This window comes from Hemicordylus capensis, chromosome 2, assembly GCF_027244095.1.
Source record: "Hemicordylus capensis ecotype Gifberg chromosome 2, rHemCap1.1.pri, whole genome shotgun sequence".
Taxonomy (NCBI): Eukaryota; Metazoa; Chordata; class Lepidosauria; order Squamata; family Cordylidae; genus Hemicordylus; species Hemicordylus capensis.
In genome coordinates, this window is record NC_069658.1 from 200,447,915 (window position 1) to 200,468,031 (window position 20,117).

Genomic DNA, 20,117 nt, shown 5'->3' on the forward strand with positions numbered 1-20,117 from the left:
GGACAGCGGGATGACCTGAAGTGGGGGCAAACTGGGCCCTTTTCAAAATTACTTAATTCCGATTTAATGCTATATACAGATAGCAAACTTTCATAATTAAGGGGCCAGCTGGATTTCTCAGTAGCTGATCACAAATAAATCCTTTAGAATTCGTGGGCTCTTAGACTTATGATCTGAGATGGTGCTCTCAGATATTGATATTATTAGTAGTAGTACTAGTAGTAGTAGTAGTTGTTGTTGTTGTGGTGGTGGTGGTAGTAGTAGCAGCAGCAGTAACAGTATTAGTATTAGTATTAGAATTAGAATTACTATAACTATAGAACTGCAGGCTATATAGTCTTCTAGGAATGTTTATTTCACTTAGAAAACTGCTGCCCGATTATTAGAAGATCCAAGAAACTATTAAGCTTCATTTTCTATGAGAATTTCTAGTTATCGTTAGCAGTAGGATATCGAGACAGAGACAGATAGAGATAGAGAAGATAGAGATAGAGATAGAGATAGAGATAGAGATAGAGATAGAGACAGAGATAGAGATATTAAAAATGTTTACATTGCTGATAAGAAGAAATGTCATAAAAATGTCATAATTTTGAGGGAATTGGGGGAAGATTATGAAAGAAAAGCTCTCTCTTTGCTCCAATAGCTGCCCGGCATTACTTGAACTCCAATGTTACTTAATAGGACTGGAGAGCTCCCATTTCTTTTTATCCCGTGTGGCAATTAAACTTCTCCTTTTATGTTTCAAAATTCTTCTTTGGAGAAAGAAGGGTGTGTTTCTCTATGTGTGTCTGTCTGTCTGTCTGAAACCACATTATAGGTTGTAATCCAACCGGATGGAAGGGAAATTACTTTTTTCACTTTACAAACCGCCAATAAATTTTATAACAGGTAGTTAAAAGTTACGACGAGGAAGGAACCGTCACAACAGTGGCTCTGGAGACAATGGACTCCCCGTTTTCTAGGGAGAAAAGGGTCCATAAAGAGAACAGGAAATTTTATCTTTGCACCAAGAGCATAACCTGTCCGGTACATTTTCATCCATTGCGAAGGAGAACTTCAACACACACCCCACCCTTCCTTTTGTATCTATTCCGCATCCCCTTCTTCTTACATCTCCCCTGTTTATGGAAATTGCCATATACTTCTTTGCTGGAGATGATGAGCATTTCACCTCGCATCTGATGGGGGAAGGTGGAGGAGGAAAGAGGGAAAGGCGCCCTAACTTTCACAAGACAGAAAACTATTAACTTGAAATTGAGAAAGCAAGGAAGAGAGAGAAGAGGGAAGAAAGAGAATCCACTTCACGCCCCGACTTTGTCTTTGGAACTTTTTTCTCTTCTTATTCTTTCCAAACTCTGCCTGAAAACTTGGACCCCCAAAGTTTGTCGGGCTTGTATATATTTCCCAAGTACCAAATAGAAACTATTCTAACGCAGCCTTCCCCCCCACCCCGCTTAATGGATGCATTATCATGTAACGGCTGCTGTGATTAGAATAATAAATTAAGAGAAAATGAGCAATATGCTGCAATACAGCTTTTCGAGGAATTATGTTTTTCTCAAATCACAAATGGAGATTTTAAGGAATTTTGATTGGCTAATAAAAAAAAGCCCAGAATAGGATGATATTTCTTACTCCAGGCGTGTGGATGAATCTCATTTCAGTAATACTGAAGTAATGATCATTTCCGAATCAGCCACTTTGTGAAAAGCGTTATCTTCTTTCAAATTACTTTGCCCCATAAAAATTGCCTTTCCTCTCTCTCTCTCTTTCTCCATCTTGAAATGATGAAATGATTACTTCCCCCACCACAAAAATGTGCCATCTAAAGATGAGACTCCGTTGTGTTGACTATAAGCCATAAACATTTCAACCCCCACCCCCAAAGTAACAGCTTTTCTTTGCAGTTTCAATAATTTAACTTCTAACCCTATGATAGATAACTATCGTTCGAGAGATTCCTTCAAATCAAACCACTTAGGAATGTGGACTTAAATATGATGGATAGAGTTGCAGATACGGCTCTCTTTTGTGTGTGCCCCCCACCCATTTCCTTATCTCGAAATTAACTAAGTTTCCTCGCCTTTTCTTGCAGCTACTAACAATCTCTGTAGAACTGTTTATTCAACTACTTCCTAAAACCTTGGGGGGATATGATGGGAGGGCAGAGAGTAGATGAATTGTAAAGGGGAGAACTCTGGGTTAGTTAACAGGGGGATGAGATGCTCCCAAGCTTGCCATTGGAAGGTGAGGTTAAACTTTCTACTCACTAGGGTAGCCCGAAGAAGAGAAAGGCACCATTATAATGGCCGGTGAGACGAATAAACTCTGAATACAGATAAACTCTGTATCTATACACATATCTATACACATATTCTCTCTCTCTCTCTCTCTCTCTCTCTCATATATATATACATACACACACTCACACCTTGTCTTCCCTTACTTATGACGAATAATGAAACGGCTTACCTTTTCTACTCTGCAGCCTCATAAAGTGGCAAGCTTTATTGTGCATCCCTTGCCAAGAAAATGCGAATGGATCGAATCTGGAGTGTCCACTGAAGGATATGCCACTTAATAATAGGGCTGAGATACTATATGTCTGGGCAAGAGCGTTTACTTTGTGTTGTGGATTCGAATTCTGGTGCAGAAGTCTGCCGTTATTGTGCGTGGATTCTCATACTTTGCATGACCATACCACTGAAATGAACATATTTCCTCCAGACATATCCTTAGCTAGAATTTCGAAAGGACATGTAGACATCTACATTCGCCACCGAGTTGTGCATGATACAAAAGGGGAGACGTGATGCCTTGTGCGTTTGAAGAAGTCTGCTCATCTGCACACAACCCACAATACGATTCTATTACTTTCGAGAACCACGAATTCCCCTTGGCATTTAGAGAATGCACTGAATATTCAGCATAGACAGAATTCTTCTTCAGAATTTAAAATAAAACACAAGCCTCCATCTGGAATAACCAAATACAGACACACAGAAACACACACACAAACATATATATTTCACAGCCTTCCTCTGGTACAGTTTTCTTCTGTAGTTTCCAGGTCTACACACACACACACACACACACACACACACACACACACACACACACACACAAACACACACACACACACACACACACTTATTCACATGTTTAAAGACTTCAGGATTGGTGTTTGGGTGTTTGGAAGCGAAGAATGTTCCCAACCTTCCAGTATTTTTTCTCCAGATTCAGTTTACTAAGCCAGGATGTATCTTAGGAATCTTGCAATGCCTTATCCAGGGTATCAGTGTAAACAACCTGTCCACTTTCATACCAAATACCGATGTAAGATGTAGTCCATTTCTTAACAAACCAGATATAGGAATACCTCTTCCCCCTCCCTCCCATCCCCCACTCTTTCTCTTCCCTTTTTGTCAAATAAAATGTGTGTGTATGTGTGGTACCCCCATGCATACAATAGGAAAATCATATTTAAAATTCCCCTCCAGGTGGCTAGTTGTAATCGTGTATAACCAAAGTATGCCTTGTAGGTACACTACATCGCAAAGCACGTTTAACGCCTCCATAATGTGCCCTTCCCGGATCCCAATCACTTTATAACCGACTTGTAAAGGGACCTGAGAAAGACTGATTCCTTCGAGCTGTTTCCATTCCTTTTGCACAATAACACCCAAATATTATATATGAACTACCAGGGTACTAGATGTTCAGTGGGCATCCTTCCTCCCCACCCCGCCCTCCAAGATGCAGGTCAGAGAAAGGAAAGTACGTGCTGTGAGAAGATGCCAAAAATGTAAGAAGAGGATGAAAGGCATATCTTCCATTGCAAATAAAGAGGTGCGACGGTAGTAAAGGCAATAATTTGAAGGCTAGAAATGAAAGCTAATTTTTGTTCGCGGTAAAGGGAGTAATCCATGAATCCCCAAGAAGGAGAAATTCAGCAATCCATGCGCAGATACTGAACTGTTTGTGTTACCAAGACAGATCCTCCTATAGGTCCACAATGCCAGCAGGGGACTGATAGTGATAATGTAAGGACTTATCCTAGAGTTTCCTCTACCCTCTTTGTTTACGGTCTGGATACTAGACCTTAAGTGACAGCGTGTCTCCCTGATCTCCATGAGTCTTGGTTTTCATGTCAATGTGCTTACTTAGGCTCTTAAGTCTATGAGCGTGCGAACGTAACGCCTGGTTCCTTTGGAAGTGAAAAGCTGGTTCTTGGTTTTGAACTGTTAGGTAACTTGAACGTATGAATTAAGGACATCCAGCAGGATTTCCTGAATTAGTGGACGTATGCGATTCTAAAGGCATGCTATTCAAGACACCTCAATCCGTTTTCCCCCCTCAAGTTTTTATTGTTTATTTACGTAAGGTCTCACGTATACAATACAAATCCACGGTTGCCAGAACTGGATTTCTAGCAGAAATTGCTACATTCAGAGTTTTGAACACGCAGAGAACTATGGTTTACATAAAACAAATGACTTTTTTTTTAATTCGAGCATGTTGCATTAACAGATAAGTCAAGACAAATAGATAACTATACATTCAGTGCAATTTAAGTCCTAAACTACATTATAAGCACAATAAAATAAGACAATGCTGTGCGTTCTTATCTAGGCAGTTTCAGTTGTTGGGAATTATTATTTTTTTCCAAGAAAAATAAGCAGCAACATACGACAACAAAACCGCGTTACAAATACTTTCAAAGCAGGACTCCTTCTATAGGTAGTGATAAGATACATTACAACGTGATTTTTTTTTATTTTTTAAAAACTTTTTCATCATCATCATCATTTTTTATTATTATTATTATTATTATTATTATTTTCTGCTACTTAGTAGCTTGCATCAGGGCAATACACAACTCTTTTTAAAATGATTCCCACCAAGTTATAGTTTTAGTCTGTGTAAGCCCCCACCTTGTTGCTAATAGACGATTATTGCAGGTTTCCCATTAGGTAGTATGTTAAGAATTTTGAGTGCTCACACAAGTATTATGGTAAACAACGCCCATATCAATCAGTAGCTGCTTCCACGTCCTTCACAGCTATCCTAAGCACGTTTGCTCAGACGTTAGCCCCATTGATCTTAGTGGGACTTTCTTCCAAGACAAGTTGCACAGGGAGGCAGCTTTTTCCTGCCAAGTCACAGGGCATACATAGGTAGATTCTACATACAGATATATTCATAGGTAACTAGTAAGCTTGTGAATCAGGCATACGTTAGGAAGCTTCCATCTTCCACAAATTGTCCTTCAATAGGTTCCGACTGACTGCTAAAAGTTAAAACCATAAATGGACCTTAGCATGGAAGAATACATAGGTAGATAGATTTTTTAATTATTATTATTATTATTATTATTATTATTTAAAAACAAAGTTAAGACTAAGCACAAAGCATTATCATACACTCCTACCCTCCCTCCAGTCCCTTTTACATTATTAAACGTGGGGAGGGGGGGATACAAGGTCGAGAAGAAATAGGAGTACTTCCTATTCCAAATAAATACATAAGATGCGTGTATTTGTCGTTTATAATTAAAATATAGCAAGGAGGGGGAAAGGGTGGGGTCACTGCTGCTGGTGATGATGATGGTGACAGCATGAAGGTGAGGTCCATTCGTTTGAAAATAGATAATGCTGGGTTTGGACTAAGCTGTAGTCGAGCCAGCTCTATATTTATTTTACGGGAAGCAAAAAAAAATGCTGTTATAAGGGGGGAAAGTAGGGGAAGTTCTGTGACAATAAAAAAGGGGGGCTACAACTGTTTGACAGGTAGTTACTGTTGTGTGTGAGTCTCTCCATTCTATACTCTATAAAAGCGAATGACCGTCGTAAACATCTCGATTTATCATCTGCCATAAAACGAGGGACTTCAAGGAGCTGCGAGAGATCAGTCCTTGCTTTCTTCTTTTTCCTCTTCTTCTTTTTCCTCTTCCTCGTTGGTTTCCTCCTCCGTTTTCTCCTCGTCCCTGGCTCCGGGGAGTTTATCCTTGTTGTTCTCTTTCTTCCACTTCATCCTCCTGTTCTGGAACCAGATCTTGACCTGCCTCTCTGTCAGTCCCAGGGCGTGAGAGACCTCAATACGCCGCTTCCGTGTCAAATAGGGGTTGAAGAGGAACTCCTTTTCTAGCTCCAGGGTCTGATACCGGCTGTAAGTCTGCCTGCCACTGCGCCTTCCGGGAGCTGTGGAACAGCAACACAAATAACTTGTTAGGCTCTCCTCTCTCTCTGCTTGGATTCTGCCTTCATCTCGCCTAAAGACCACGGACCACTTGCTTCTGCTCTGTCTCTCCAGCAAATACAGCCTTTTTGCAGCATCCCAGCGCCCAAATGAAAGGAACCATTGATTTAAATAAAATAGCATTAGTAACCTGAGTCCTCCTTCCACTCAGCCCCCCTCTACGATATTTACTTTTAATCTTCTAATGAAATTGCAGTTCTTAAAAATGTAGTCCCCTTCTGTTTCACTCTTTGTTGATAGCCCTCGCGATAGTAATTTCCTTACGATTCTGAGGTTTTGTGTGTGCCTGTGTTTGCACTTTGCTTCTGCCTGTGGGAGTGTCTGTTTAGGCATCCATATGCATTGATATAGCAACACACAGACAACACTGAGCATGGATTCAACGCAAATCCAGCAATGATTATGTACTATAATAAGAAAATGATGTACATAAAAACAGTACTATACAGAACCCCACCAGTATTCTCCTCTCAAAATGTTTCTACTAGAGGGTTGCCTAGAAGTCAAAGTCGTTAATCATAACAATAATTCCTTTCCTTATTATTCCTCCTAATATGTCTGCCTCCAAGCATTTCTGGGCCAAATCCTGGCAACCTTTTCACAACTGAACTCTAAATGAGGAGGAACTTTATAGCTAAAGCTGTCTTTTAATTTCCCACAAAGCTAGCCTTCATATGTTTTGAATTAAGAACCTGCTAAGTTACAATCTACCAGAGTGAAACTTGTCCTGAGGAAAGTATTCGAAAAAGCTGTGAGGCATTTTGACATAGCTCCTTTCAGCAAAGTTAGGCTACATTTAAGTACTCCTATTGTTGTTGTTGTCATGATTATTATCCTTTTCTTTCTGAGGCAGAGTTCCCTAATGTTTTCGCCTTTTCCTTAATAAAATAAAATAAAATAACAACCATTCCTAAACCAAGTTTCCCCCCTTTAAAGTTTCCACTTTTAATTTCAAGGAACCCTCCAAATATCCAAATGTCTTGAGGAAAAAAGAAAAAAGAAAAAAGAAAAAAGGGAAGGTGAAAAAAACACCCAACAACACCAAACCCAAACACACCAAAAACCTCACCTTTTTTTGCTCACGACGTCAAGCGGTTGAGAAAGGCTCTATGACATTTTAGAAAAAAGCAGCGTATTATCAACATGCTAATAACCTCGTGGGAGCTGTATCTTATTGCTCTCCTCGAGGCGAGCCATAAAAAAAAAAAAAAAGTTTTACTTTATTGTGATTTAAACCCAGAAATCACCTTCGTGGCTTTCGACGCCAACTGCAGCCTTGTTTACTTTTTGTAAAGCAACCCCCACTCCCAAACAGGAAGACGAAACATTATTGCAACCAACGCTATTATTTCTCTATCTGCCTTTCTCTGCCTCTTCAAAACACAGATCTATTCCACCCCCCACCCCCACAACCCCTCTTTCTTTCTTTCTTTCTTTCTTTCTTTGCTTAAATAGAAAAGAACACATTTAAGAAGGAAGGAGGGATATAAAAAAAGGATCCTAACCGTGAGGTCTCATCCATGGGAACATGAGACTGGGAGAAGAATTTTGATTTAAATGCCCTTGTCCCTCGCTAGAGTTACTGTTGGAAGAGGATTTACAGTCAGGATATTGTACCACGGCTGCCTCTTGCTGGGCACCATAAAGCGACTGCCTTGGTAGGGCTTCGTATCCATAGAATTTAGAAGCGTCTCCGTGGCACGCCAGGGCGCAGGGATTTTGCTGGTATCCAGAGTTAGAGATGCTGGAGGTTCCGTGGTGGAAGAACTCTTGGACGTGGTGTGAAGGGTGTTGGAAGCTGGGAGCCGTGGTGCCCGGACCATACACGAGAGCATGGCTTCTGCTTACACTTTGTGGAAATCTGCAGTCGTAGTAAGTTGGTTCCAAGGACTCGCCGCCTTTGTACTTGGAGAAAAGAGGATTTACAAAGTAGGAACTCATGGCTCTCGCATGAAAGAAAGAAAGAAGCCAACCTTAAAAAAAAAAAAAGTCTTTAATTCTCTAAGAGATCAGTGCTAAGGACTCTCGCTCTCCCTCTCCCTGGACTCTGGAAAGTCCTGGTTAGTGGCTGGTTGTGGCTTTTTTTTTTTTTTTTTTTAATGCGCTCTCTCAGAGACGTTTCATAGTGCCTGAGTGGGTATGGCTGCTTATGCCTAATGCTCTTGACTTCTCTTATATCCGTCGATAGGTAGAGCTCTCTCTCAGTTTCTCTTACTTGTTCCCTTCCCTTTAACACCACAGGCAAATTCCTCAAAATCCCGGTGGTGAGGCTCTCACACGCGATCTGGATTCATCAATCCACCACACCAAGACAGCCTAGGAAGAAAATGACAAGGAAATCGGGGGGCTCGGGGGCTGACGGGGAGGTGAAAGAACCAGCCCTTCAGAAGGAGGAAAGGGGAAAACACACACATATCCTCATATCTAGTGAATGGAACAGGGTTATGAAAGGTGCGCAGTAATACCCTTAGGTGCTCTTCCCCCCCCTTCCCTATGCAACGGAGCCTCTTCACTTATCTGAGCAAATACATGCGCCGGCGAGGTCAATTTAGGTTACTTCAACAGGTAATAGGTACAAAACGCCAACCCAGATCAGTTTTTGGACCGGGAGGGGGGGGTTTAATGGCCGAAATCTTTAGGAAGCCATATGATGATGTCAACGTGATACTAACGGACCCCCACCCCACCCCTACTCAACTCTTAGCAATGGAATTGTCCCTAGTTATGTGGCTGTCACTCACAGGAGGAGTGTAATGGTCGGTGGGGGCATCGAGCACACACACCCCACCCCGATTTTTTTTAAATGGAGTGAAGAAAACCATATAACAAGTCCACTGATTTTCCTCCGCTAGTTAAGGTTCTCCATGGTATGTCTTTATTTCCTTTTTACCAGTTGTTGTTGTTGTTGATGATGATGATGATTGGAATATTGCTATCTTTTTTTTCTTTGGACCAATGGTTAAATAGGCTTATCAGAAAAGAACTGGAAGGAGTCACATGAAGGAAACAAGTAAACTGTATCTACAGGAAATGTCTTGTCCAAGACCTAGGAAGCGGGTGGGGGATGTCACAGGATATGGAGTCCTTCGGCGGAGTGGTGGTGTCAGAGAGTGAGTGTAGAATCTACCCCCCACCCCCGTCGCCATTACTAAATGGTAGATAATTATCCGCATTTCATATGTATGTGATCCATATGTATTGCAAGAAGACCTCTCCTGCAACCATTTTTCTCCAGAATGAACACTGGCTGCAACATTTCAGTTGGTAAACTTCATTTTTTTACGACTGCATTAAAGAACTCAGGCCGTTAAACAGAGGCATAAAACCAACAGCCTTCCCTCTTTCTAAAGTTTGCAAATTAATATTTCCTGAGCTGTTTTTTGAAGCTTCTCTAAAATGACAAAAATCAAACTCACTTCTATAAATTAACTGTCCGCACGGCCCCTTCACAAACCCATCAGCAACCCCCTCCTCTCGCACTTCGAATTCTCTCCTAGGGTTTCTCTCCCCCCCCCACTCCCAAATGTCATAGAAGTTAATTTCAGGGGGTGGGGTGGCTTAGGAAATCCCAACTGTTATGAAGTGTGCAAAACCGTAAAACATTCCTCAGAACAAATCTAGGAACATCTCTCCCCCCTCCTTTGTTAACAAAATAGCCTTAATTCTGACCTCCTTTGTCTAATTTGGGCAACAACAGCAACGTCTGTCGCTGGGTTGTCATTTTTTTCAACATACGCTTAGTCCGGGAAGAAAAGTCCATTTTCACCTAACTAAGGCTTACCAAATAAATAGGTGGTTTTCCTCTTTCCTAAGTCTTTAAGGAATTAATGTGAAGAGAGTTCCCACCTTCCCTCCACAAATGCCAGTGACGACTTGCTTATTTCTCTCTCTATTTTTGCAGGAAAAAATTGAGGGGGAGGCAATGAGGAGATTTGCACTCACTGTAAAAAATAAATTATTATTTTGGTAATGTTTTACAAAAGGAGGGAGCACTTTCCAAATATGGAATGTGATAATAATGTCCCCAACCTCAAGGGTTCCCAAATAACAAATTTAACAACTAATAGGGTTAGACCTTGCTTAAATGACAGAGAAGAATCTATGGGATCATTGCTCTGATCTCAGATCGATATGCCTCAAGTTATAAAATCCTAGCAGCTAAACCTTCTCTTTACTACAACATATTCACTGTGAGGATACATTCATTTGGGTTTTGCAATGCACGTTCTTGAGCACTATTTAATGAATTAGGTGACGGCAGAAAGTTCCAAAATATGGATTTCTCACTCATCCACCCACTTACACTTTAAAAAAACCACACCACTGGAACAGAACTACTGCAAAAAGAGAAAAAAATAAAGCATTTTAATAACATTCTAAGATATACATGTTAGGGAAAAATGCATTAGAAAAGGCTGCCAGTCTTCAAATCTTCAGGTAGAAAAGAATTTTAAGACCATCAGATCAGATGCGCTCCTCGTATTTTTGAGAAAACTATCGTTTTGTCAGTTGAGGTGCATAGAAAGCAAAGCACCCCTCTTTGTGGGTTTGTTTGTTTCTTTATGTATGACCGTGTGAATTGGCACTTTGATTGTGTAGCACTATACAACCGATTGCAATGTATCTTACTATTGTTTTGCAATGCACTGTTTGCATCACATGCAGATAGGATTTACAGTGAAAATGTAATCATTTTACTTCTTATATCTCGAAGACTTGTATCCTAGCTTTAATAAAGAAAGAAATCCCACATAAACCAGATTTTCTGGCAAGCATTTATATACATATTTTCTCGTCGCTCCTGGATTGAAGGTTCTTTATCTCACTACATATATATGCATTTCATTTATGACTGGGGAGGGCTGCACATAATCTAATTTAAACCTCCTTTTATCTAAAAGTGTGGGTTATATCAAACACGTATTTCTGCTCCAATGCAGATTCGACATTATTTTGCAAGTCTTAGCTCAGCTGATAGTCTCAGGTGAGGGGCCTTATATACATATTTGTTGAGGTTGCTTTTCTTACAATCTCTGAGAGAGGCCTAAAGGTGTTAACCGCAGGCTTTGTCAGTAAATCGGCTAATCGCTTCTAAGATTGAGCAACAGCGCCATCTTGCGCCAGCTTTCCCCAAGGCACTCCTCTTCAAAACAAAACCTTTCCCTTCAATCTGTAGAAAAATCTCCCATCACCAGTCAACCCCCCCCCCGCTTTCTTTTTTCTTTCTTTTTTACTCCCCCCGCCTTTCCAGTACATGCGTCCGGTAAATCCAAAAGGAAACAAAACAAAGCAAAAAAAAAGCATTACTTAATATGGGCCGAGTAATAGGAATCAGCATTAATTAACAAATCAATCAGGGTTTTAGTCGATGTGGTCACTAATAAAAATGAGATTTGTATTTTTTGTTGTTGTTTGAATGAATAGTATACATTCACTCCCCCTCATTCCCTCCACCTCTTGTCACACTCACTAAACAACCAGCCATCATCATAACAATGACACAATACACACACGCGTGCACGCACTTCCACGAATATGCAAGAGAAATTCAGCAGTTTTCCTCTCTTATCGCCTCTCCCCACTCCCGAGCCATGTTTTTTTTAAAAAAATTCCCTCTCTCCCTGCTCTGGGGGTAGTGTGGGTAGGTGGGGTGTGCGTCTGTTGTTTGCTGCTGGTAGACAAAACATTCCAATAATCCCGTTTCAAAGAGAAGAGCACCCACCTTATTTAAACCATAAAACAATTAAGGCCAGACGTCTAGCCGGCTCTGTGGTCCCTGTTTTGTTCAATTCTATTCAGCGCACCCAGCAGTGAGACAAACAGAGTTGTAAAACTGGCATTTTGGGGCTGCGGAAATGTACCTATGGCTTGCTTTCAAAGCTGCTGTATCCTGCCTTTTTTGTGTCGACTACAAAAGGGTCATTTTTAAGCCAAGGATGAGAGGTCTTTCTTTTCTTCCAGATCTTCCCCATCCCAATATGTATATATGCATACCCCTGAACATCTATAGGCATCCTGTATCTCAATATCCGTGTGTGTGTACACACACACTCAGACGAATCAGTGTACACACACACACACCCCTATACATCTATATGCACCCCGCATCTCAATATCCGTGTGTGTACACACACACAGACACACACACACACTCTCTCTCTCTCTCTCTCACACACACACATGCAGACGAATCAGTGGGATTCTACTTTGCAATCTTTTATAAATGATTATTCATTAAGGAATCACAGCACAGGCATCCATAGAGGGTTGTTTTTCCCCCCTGAGTGGGGTTAGTATCGCTGGGATGTGTTTTTGTTTTAAAAATTATGCTCCAACCAAGCCTGACGGAAGGATGATCTGATTGCAAGGTTAGACTGTAATTCCAAAATAATATCAGGATTTGATCAGGATTTGATCCATCCCCACTGTCGAGAAGACGACTAAGGCTACAATCCTATGTTAATTTACTTGGGAGTAAGACCCCTTGAATTCCGTGGGACTTCCTTCGAAGTAAACGTGCATAGGGTCGCCCTGTGTGTATGCGATATCACATATATATCACAATTCAATAATCATCTTACTTTAAGTAGGAAGACTTGCACATGAACTGTAACTGTATTCTTACATAAAACAAAGCAAGTCAGAAAGAGAGAGAGAGAGAGAGAAGGGAGGGGTGAGAGAACAACAGTCTTAAGGAGACAAAGGAAGCATAACTTACATTCTTTTCGTCCCCATTAGGTCCAATGGGAGCAGCTCTACTGAAGACTATCGGGTAGGGGTAGAATGGGGGTGGGGGGTGGGGGTGGAAAGGTGAAAGAGGCTGCATCTTTAGTCATCTTGAAAATGAGGTCTGGTGGATTTAGAGGGTTCTACAAGCAGGGCGAAGAATCAAAGTTAGGGGCCGCAAGTGTAGTGCTGAGGTGGTGGAAGGAAAGAAAGAAAGAAAGAAAGAAAGAAAGAAAGAAAGAAAGAAAGAAAGAAAGAAAGAAAGAAAGAAAGAAAGAAAGAATCTTCTCCTTCCCCATTCTCCACTAAGATATACTCAGAATATAGTGACTTAATCATCATTTTTAGTGGCAGTAGTATGTTAAAAATCCTGTTGTCAGGACAAGACAAAAGAAAAAAAGGGAAATAATAAATAAACTGCTGCCACTGGCTGGAAAGCTTGGTTGCAGCACGATTTGGTCGCTTCCCAACGCGCACCCCCCCCCCAACCTCTTCCTGCCTATTCTTCCTGGGTGCTACTTGACGACTTAGACTTTGTGCTCGATTTTGTTCCAGCGGATAAAGTCTAGTGAATCCGCCCCTTTTTTTCCCCTTTTTTTGGTTCTTTTCTTTTTTGGAGGGGGTGGGGGGGAGTAATACTCCTGGTTTTAAATAAATAAATAACATTGCAGCCCGGTATTAATGGAAGCGAAAGGCAGAGCATTACGGCAGAAATATTCAGGAGAAATATTTTGACATCAATAGGGATAATGGCTTCCAGATTTTTTTTTTTTTACCTCTAATTTTTATTTATTTCTTAAGAAGGTTGGATCCGGTGAACAAACCCCAAGCCATGATTATTAGCCCGATCTGTTTATCATTAGAAAGATTAAAACGCTGCTCGGCTCATTTCATTAAAGAAAGAGACCTATAACAAGTTGTTATGATGAAACATCGTGTGGCTGCTCATTTTTTATCCCTTGACTTTCATTTAGCCAGCGCTGGAAAGGATTTCGGAAACATCCATTTGTAGGGAAGGCTAAAATGGACTATAAAAAATGAGAACCCCTCGCCTTCTCCTCCCCTCCCCCACCCGCCACACGCCCCGTGACACTTCACTCCTAAGCCGTGCAAACATCTGATTTTTTTTAAACACTGTTAGGCTTGCCTTCTGCCTGCCAGAGCAAGTTAGAGAAAGCTCTTTGTACAGAAAGTGGTTTGCCCTGAAAAGGTGGTGGGGGGGTGGGGGGAGAGAATCTCCCCTCAACCCCACTTCCTTAGACTTAACCAAAAAATATGTTGGTTATTTAGCTGATTATCACCCCATACACCTCCGTCCCTCCCATTCCACACCAATACTCATAAACCATTGTTTGTTGGTTGGTTTGGGGGTTTTTGCGGGGGGCGGGGGCGGGGTTGCACTCGAACATAACGAGATTGCTGAATCCCCAAGTAACACAGTAACACGTTTTTGGCACTTCATTGATAACCCAAAGGAGTTCCAATAGACTTGTCTCGGACAGATAACAAAGGTAAGAATGTTGCTGTGAGCGAAGAGTGCCTACCACACACATTTAATCTTTTACATATACTTTAATTCCCCGGAGTCATAAATTAGTACAATTAATTACCCCAGACTTAAATGGATAGTACACAGTTTTGCCTTTCCTGAAAGCTCTTTTATGAACCTACAACAAAAAGATATAGATATAGATATAGATATAGATATAGATATAGATATAGATATAGATATAGATATAGATATAGATATAGATAGGGAGGGAGGGAGGGAGGGGGGAGAGGGGGTAAGCGGAAGTACCATTTTTTTTCTTGTCCCATCTGGCTTTCTGAAAGAAAATATTCTTCCAGTGTTTTCTCCCCAATAAAAGATCCCTGAGATTGGTATCAATGCTAACTTCATGGGCAAATCTTCCACTTTAAGGATCCAAGGGTTTTTGTTTTTGTTTTTGTTTTGTCTTTTCTCAGCCCCATGTGACACTGTTGTGGAGAGGGGTTGCTATTTTTTCAATAGAGTTTAAATAAAAAAAAGACACCTCGGTTATCAGTGGGTTTTTTCCTCTTTTTTTGGTGACGTTTGGTATATATTTACAGAGAGCTGCTCTACTATAGCAAAACGTAACAGCATTACAGAACGGTTCTGTGACAATCATAAAAGACACAAATAAGTACACCAGAAACGTTCAACACGATGACAGAAACATTGTTTGAGAGATCACCCCATTTTTTCCTTTCCTCTTCCTTCCCCCCTTTTCTTTCCTTTTGTACAAAATATGCAGCCACGACGTCATGAAATTTAAAACAAAACACTGGGTAAATTTAACTTACGAAATAAAATACAAAAAAAAATTCAAGTACGTTGTTTTCTGAAAAGAAAAAAAATGTTTATTTTTAGTTGCATTTTTTTTTTTTTTAGAAAAGCACTCTTTATGTCTTTTGCTCCAGAATGGTTGCTGTGTTTAACTAATTCTAAACACTCATCAGCACACTGAAAAAAGTCAGAAACACTTCGAAGCCCAAGGTAGAGTCAGCGCCTCCATTTCTCTTCTCACTTGGAGGGACTCGGCCAATTTCACTGCTGGTCTTTATTATCGGTTTTCTCCTTGTTCATTTTCTTCATTTTCATTCGCCTGTTCTGAAACCAGATTTTGACCTGGCGCTCAGTAAGATTAAGAACCCTGGCCACTTCATAACGGCGGTCCCGTGTTAGGTACATATTGAACAAAAACTCCTTTTCTAATTCCAGCGTTTGATACTTCGTGTAGGGACACCTTTTCTTCCGTGTAGAACGTGCATGAATCCAGTTTGCCACGGGATTGTCTGGAAAAGAAAGATTGGAGCGTTTGAAAATCGAGATAGAAAAAGACCAGCCAGCTCTGCATCTACATCTAACAAGAACGTCGGTTGTCAAATCCCCAGAATTATTCTTCTTCAGTTCATGTCCTTTCGGTTTGGCAACATTATCTGACCAAATCCGAAATGACCTTCAGGATAGTTTAAGGGCGTGTGTTTTATTTGATAGAAAGTGAGTGCAATCCAAACCAACACGTCAAGACAATGAGACATTTCTCATTGAATTTTCCTAGACCGGGATTGCACTCAGTTTCTGTTACTTTTATTTTCGACTAGGTGACCATTGTCTCCTGCAAGTTCCAGTTTAAAAACAAAACTGGAGTAAAGAGTTTAATAACAATATACTAGTGCACATGAACACTAGTAGGAGTAATCCAAGAACATAGTCATAAAAAGTCAAAATTCCCACCACTTCACAGGCCCATAAACTCTGTTTACAACCATTACCCTCCAGTCCCCTCTCTATAACCTCCCCACTCATAGAACTGCTGGCATTTCTCTCTCTAATATCTTCAGAATGTCCTAGGATAAGCCTACTGGCTCCAAGGAAAAAAACACACACACACACACAACCTAAAGCCATCTTATTTTTTAGTAAACCCCCCTATAAATTAGTTGGAGGGAAATAAGTTAAATAGAACACATTTTAGACTCATTTTTTATTTGGTGAGTTTTGAAGCCAAGGAATGTGTTCCTTTTTAACCTACTTAACAAATAACTGAGTCTGTGTTCAGTGCCTAGGTCTCTAATAAAGACACAGGAGTTATTGAGACCAAATCAGCATTTGATCAGATTGTTAGGCCTGAAGGCTTTGTAAACACCTGGCATGGACATGAGATTGTGGGAAGTAGCAGTTCTGTGTATGTGGGCACAAATATTGCACACACTTGCACACAGACTTACACATATGCCCACAAACTGGCATTCCTTCTGATTCAATCATGCATGGTGTACTGGTGGTTGGGATCCCATATATTTTGCTTGATGTGGCTGAAGTCCAGTCTGTTGCCCAGAAACAATTGCCCACACTTAAATGGCATATGTCCTCTAGGAAGTGAACATTTTACTGTGCTGAGGAATTATTACTTTTTAAACACACATTCTGCTGAATGCCCTATCTGCTCAAGGGTGTTTCTTCTTCTTCTTTTCTTTCTGGTTAAATGTGTGTATGCATATATACAGTGCACACACTCTATCTATCTATCTATCTATCTATCTATCTATCTATCTATCTTCCACTGCTCTTTCCTAAAGATTCCCCCATCTATCAAAACTTCAGTGACTATTTATCCAATGCTCTTTCCTAAAGATTTCCCCCATCTATCAAACTCCAGTGACTATTTACATTTCCCCCCTCAGCCACATTTACTTAGTTTAAAAAAAAAATAATCTACACTTCTTTCCCCCCACAACTATCCACAAGATATCCCTTTGGCTACATGCAGAGACTTTTATGGCTCATGACCTGTGGGGTTTCTCTAAAGGGTTCCCCCCCTTCAAATATACATATGAATATTATTTTCCCTCCCACACCTCCAAACTATTGCCTTAGCCAGACTTGTTCCTCGGAAAGTCAGAAATACCGAGGGCAAGACAGTAAGGGAAGGGGAAGTTATGAATTTTTTATCAAACAAATGGAGTCTCCAAGGCAAGGAAACAAAATAAGAATGATAATAATTTTAAAAGAGAGAGACTCCCCCTCCCCTTCCCTCCCCCCTTCTCCCCCAAATCAAACAAGCTACAAGCTGTTCTTATGATCTTCTAAGTCAGGTTTTTAAGCCTGTACATTTGGAGTTTCAAGGCAGGAACGCCGAGAATTCTAAACAGCAAGGTAATTCCTTTTTATTGAGTACTGTGCAGGAGGCTGTAATGCCTTCCCGGTTGTAAACAAGAATGACTTCGACTTACTAGGGTCCAATTCGGTCTTTTCTTCTTTGTGTTTGTTGGAAGCGATGGCCTCAGATTCCGGGGAGGGAATAGTCTGCGGGGTTCTGTCCCTGAGATCTCCCGGGGATCCGTACATATAATCCGGATAACTACGTCCATCCACCGGTCCGCAGTCCCTGCGGCCGTGGAAGGCGTCGGGTTTAAGCCCGTAGTGCCGGCTGCTGGCTGGAAAACCTGGGAAGGAGACAGCGCCGGAGATAGGCTCCAGCCAAGTGCGCATATATCTGGTGTCAGCTCCAATGTGAGGCTGGTGGGTATACGGGTGGTAGACCACGGACGACTGGGAATGCACAGGAGCCCACGAAGTAGTAAAAACGGCCGGTTTGGGGGCAAAGCTGCAGGATGGAAAATCTGCACACTCCGGTACTAATCCTGAAGGTCTGGCTGCTGCAGGGTGAGAGCCAGTGGCTGGGAACCTTGATGCCAACAGTTCTTCGCTTTCATGACTAATCAAGGAATCTACATAATAGTTGCTTATGGGACCAGAAGCCGACATTGTTCCCCCTCTTTTACATTCATAAGATTATTGTATGAACTGTATGTGTACTTTTTATCTTCTCATAGAACAATCAGGGCAGGTAATTATTTTTTCAGCCTTTCCTAGTTTGTCATTGGCTCCGAGCTCTCACGTGATTGTATTTACCCAAAAATACAGTGTAGATCAATCCGCAGGTCTTTTTTCCTCTCTCTCTCTCTCTCTCTCTCTCCCTCTCTCTTTTTAAATAGCGCCTATGCGACTTGGGTTTTCATAAAAGTCTTGAAATAATGCAGTTATTAGCAGCAGTTGGATCTTACGTGCCATTAGCTGAAGGGCGACTCGCTCGCTGGCTGCCTCGCTCGCTCTGCGACCTGCTTTTTCCATAGCCCTGCTGTTAATGAGTGTGCAAGGTATCTGGTGTAGCAAGGTATCACAGGAACTATTTCTTGACGCAATTTGTCTCTGTCTGGTCTCTTTGCTTCTACAGCTTGTATTCTATAATGGATACATTACATGGAATATCTTCAATAGGGGAGGGGGGGTCGGTTCAAGGTCCTAATAGAGTTGCATTGCTGGCACACACCCTCTTCAGAACCAGCCCAAGAATGGCTATGATCATTATCTATATATATTTTTTCCCCTTTTGTCTGAGAAATGGACCTTTTGTCATCTCTACTGCGATGAATATTCGTGAGCCTACTCAGCAGCAAGAAACCTTGGGGGTCATGTGCTCGCTCGCTCTCTTTCTCGACATACATATACATATGCATACCTATATTTTTACAAAGATCAGTATCTGCTATGGGGAAGTGGATGACGCTGTAAAACAGGAGTGGAAAATAATAACAAAAAAAGTGACTCTCATCTTTCTACTCTATGAGAGGCTGCATTATTCGGCAAGTAATCGTGGATGTTTTTATGTCCTTCAATAAAATTTTTACGAGGATCATTTGATTGTTCATAAATGTGTCGTTCATTAAATAAAACTGTACGAGTAAGTTTCAGTTATAAGGCATAGCTGGGAGTGAGCGACCTTCTGCATAGGAAGACAGCAAGCAGGAGTACGTGTTTGCAGGAGTTTATTTTGTTTTCCTGGCTTTGTCATTATGAATGTGCCTTTTTTTTTCTTTGGAAAAAAAGAACATCATTTCAACTTTTTGTTTACCAAATCGATTGCAGAACTTCATTGGAAAGCGTGTTTCCCACTCCCTTAAAACAACAATAACATTTGCTTGGTAGAGTAAGGTGGGTAAGTATAGAGCTTGTACCTTCTGAGGTCTGGATGGATGGCGTTAGTTGCTTGTTCTGGGAAAGAAACTTGAAAAATGATTTTTTAAAAAAATAAAATAAAATACAAAATTCAACAACAGCAGCAGCAACAACCACCACCACAACAAGGAAGGGATTTGTGGCACTGTCAAAGAAGACCTAACGTCTCGAGTGTGATAGCAGCAGAGGCGACTTGGAGGTGCGGTAAATTTGTAACAAAAGGGGGAAGAAAAGTGTGTGCAGAGAAGGTTATGGAGGTTCTTCGGGGGAGAAAGGCACAGGGCAGAGAAAGGGGGGGGGGAGAGAGACATATGCCCCAGAGGGACAGTAGGACCCACTAGTGACATTACATTAGCTGCAGAGTGGTGCTGTGCAAGCCCCCTGTCTGCACAGGAGCAGGAGTAGATTTATTTTTAGGCACCTTGGTTTGGAAAATCGAGGGGTGAGGGGCAGACACAGTCAGATCCTGGCAAAAATCTCAACCAATATCCCCCACCCCACCCCTTTTTAAAGACTCTGGAAAAGTTGCTTCCCTTGCTTGAACTAACTGAAGATTCCTGACTGCATCTTAATTCAGGAGTCCTTG

General features: G+C 41.2%; 2 protein-coding genes across 3 annotated transcripts; both read right to left on the minus strand.

The window, feature by feature from the left end:
• Window positions 1-4,381: 4,381 nt before the first annotated feature.
• HOXC8 (homeobox C8) lies at window positions 4,382-8,202 on the minus strand. 2 transcript variants are annotated; one of them, XM_053296768.1, is made up of 3 exons: window positions 7,767-8,202; window positions 6,954-6,956; window positions 4,382-6,203 (listed from the first exon to the last, which is right to left on the minus strand). In XM_053296768.1, the coding sequence occupies exons 1-3, from the start codon at window positions 8,200-8,202 to the stop codon at window positions 5,911-5,913; spliced, it is 732 nt and encodes a 243-aa protein (XP_053152743.1). In that variant the 3' UTR covers window positions 4,382-5,910. The 2 variants fall into 2 exon arrangements, with proteins under 2 accessions (XP_053152743.1, XP_053152742.1); XM_053296767.1 differs by lacking the exon at window positions 6,954-6,956.
• Window positions 8,203-15,025: 6,823 nt separating this feature from the next.
• On the minus strand, window positions 15,026-18,573 carry HOXC9 (homeobox C9). The gene is made up of 2 exons (XM_053296763.1): window positions 17,746-18,573; window positions 15,026-15,804 (listed from the first exon to the last, which is right to left on the minus strand). The coding sequence occupies exons 1-2, from the start codon at window positions 18,278-18,280 to the stop codon at window positions 15,557-15,559; spliced, it is 783 nt and encodes a 260-aa protein (XP_053152738.1). The 5' UTR covers window positions 18,281-18,573; the 3' UTR covers window positions 15,026-15,556.
• Between the last annotated feature and the right edge of the window lie 1,544 nt (window positions 18,574-20,117).

Excerpts from the sequence above, each read along its gene's own strand:
- HOXC8 (XM_053296768.1), bottom strand. The coding sequence starts at position 8,202 with ATGAGTTCCTACTTTGTAAATCCTCTTTTCTCCAAGTACAAAGGCGGC.
- HOXC9 (XM_053296763.1), bottom strand. The coding sequence starts at position 18,280 with ATGTCGGCTTCTGGTCCCATAAGCAACTATTATGTAGATTCCTTGATT. Across the intron at positions 15,805-17,745 it reads AAAGACCGAATTGGACCCTA|ACAATCCCGTGGCAAACTGG; the intron begins GTAAGTCGAAGT and ends TTTCTTTTCCAG.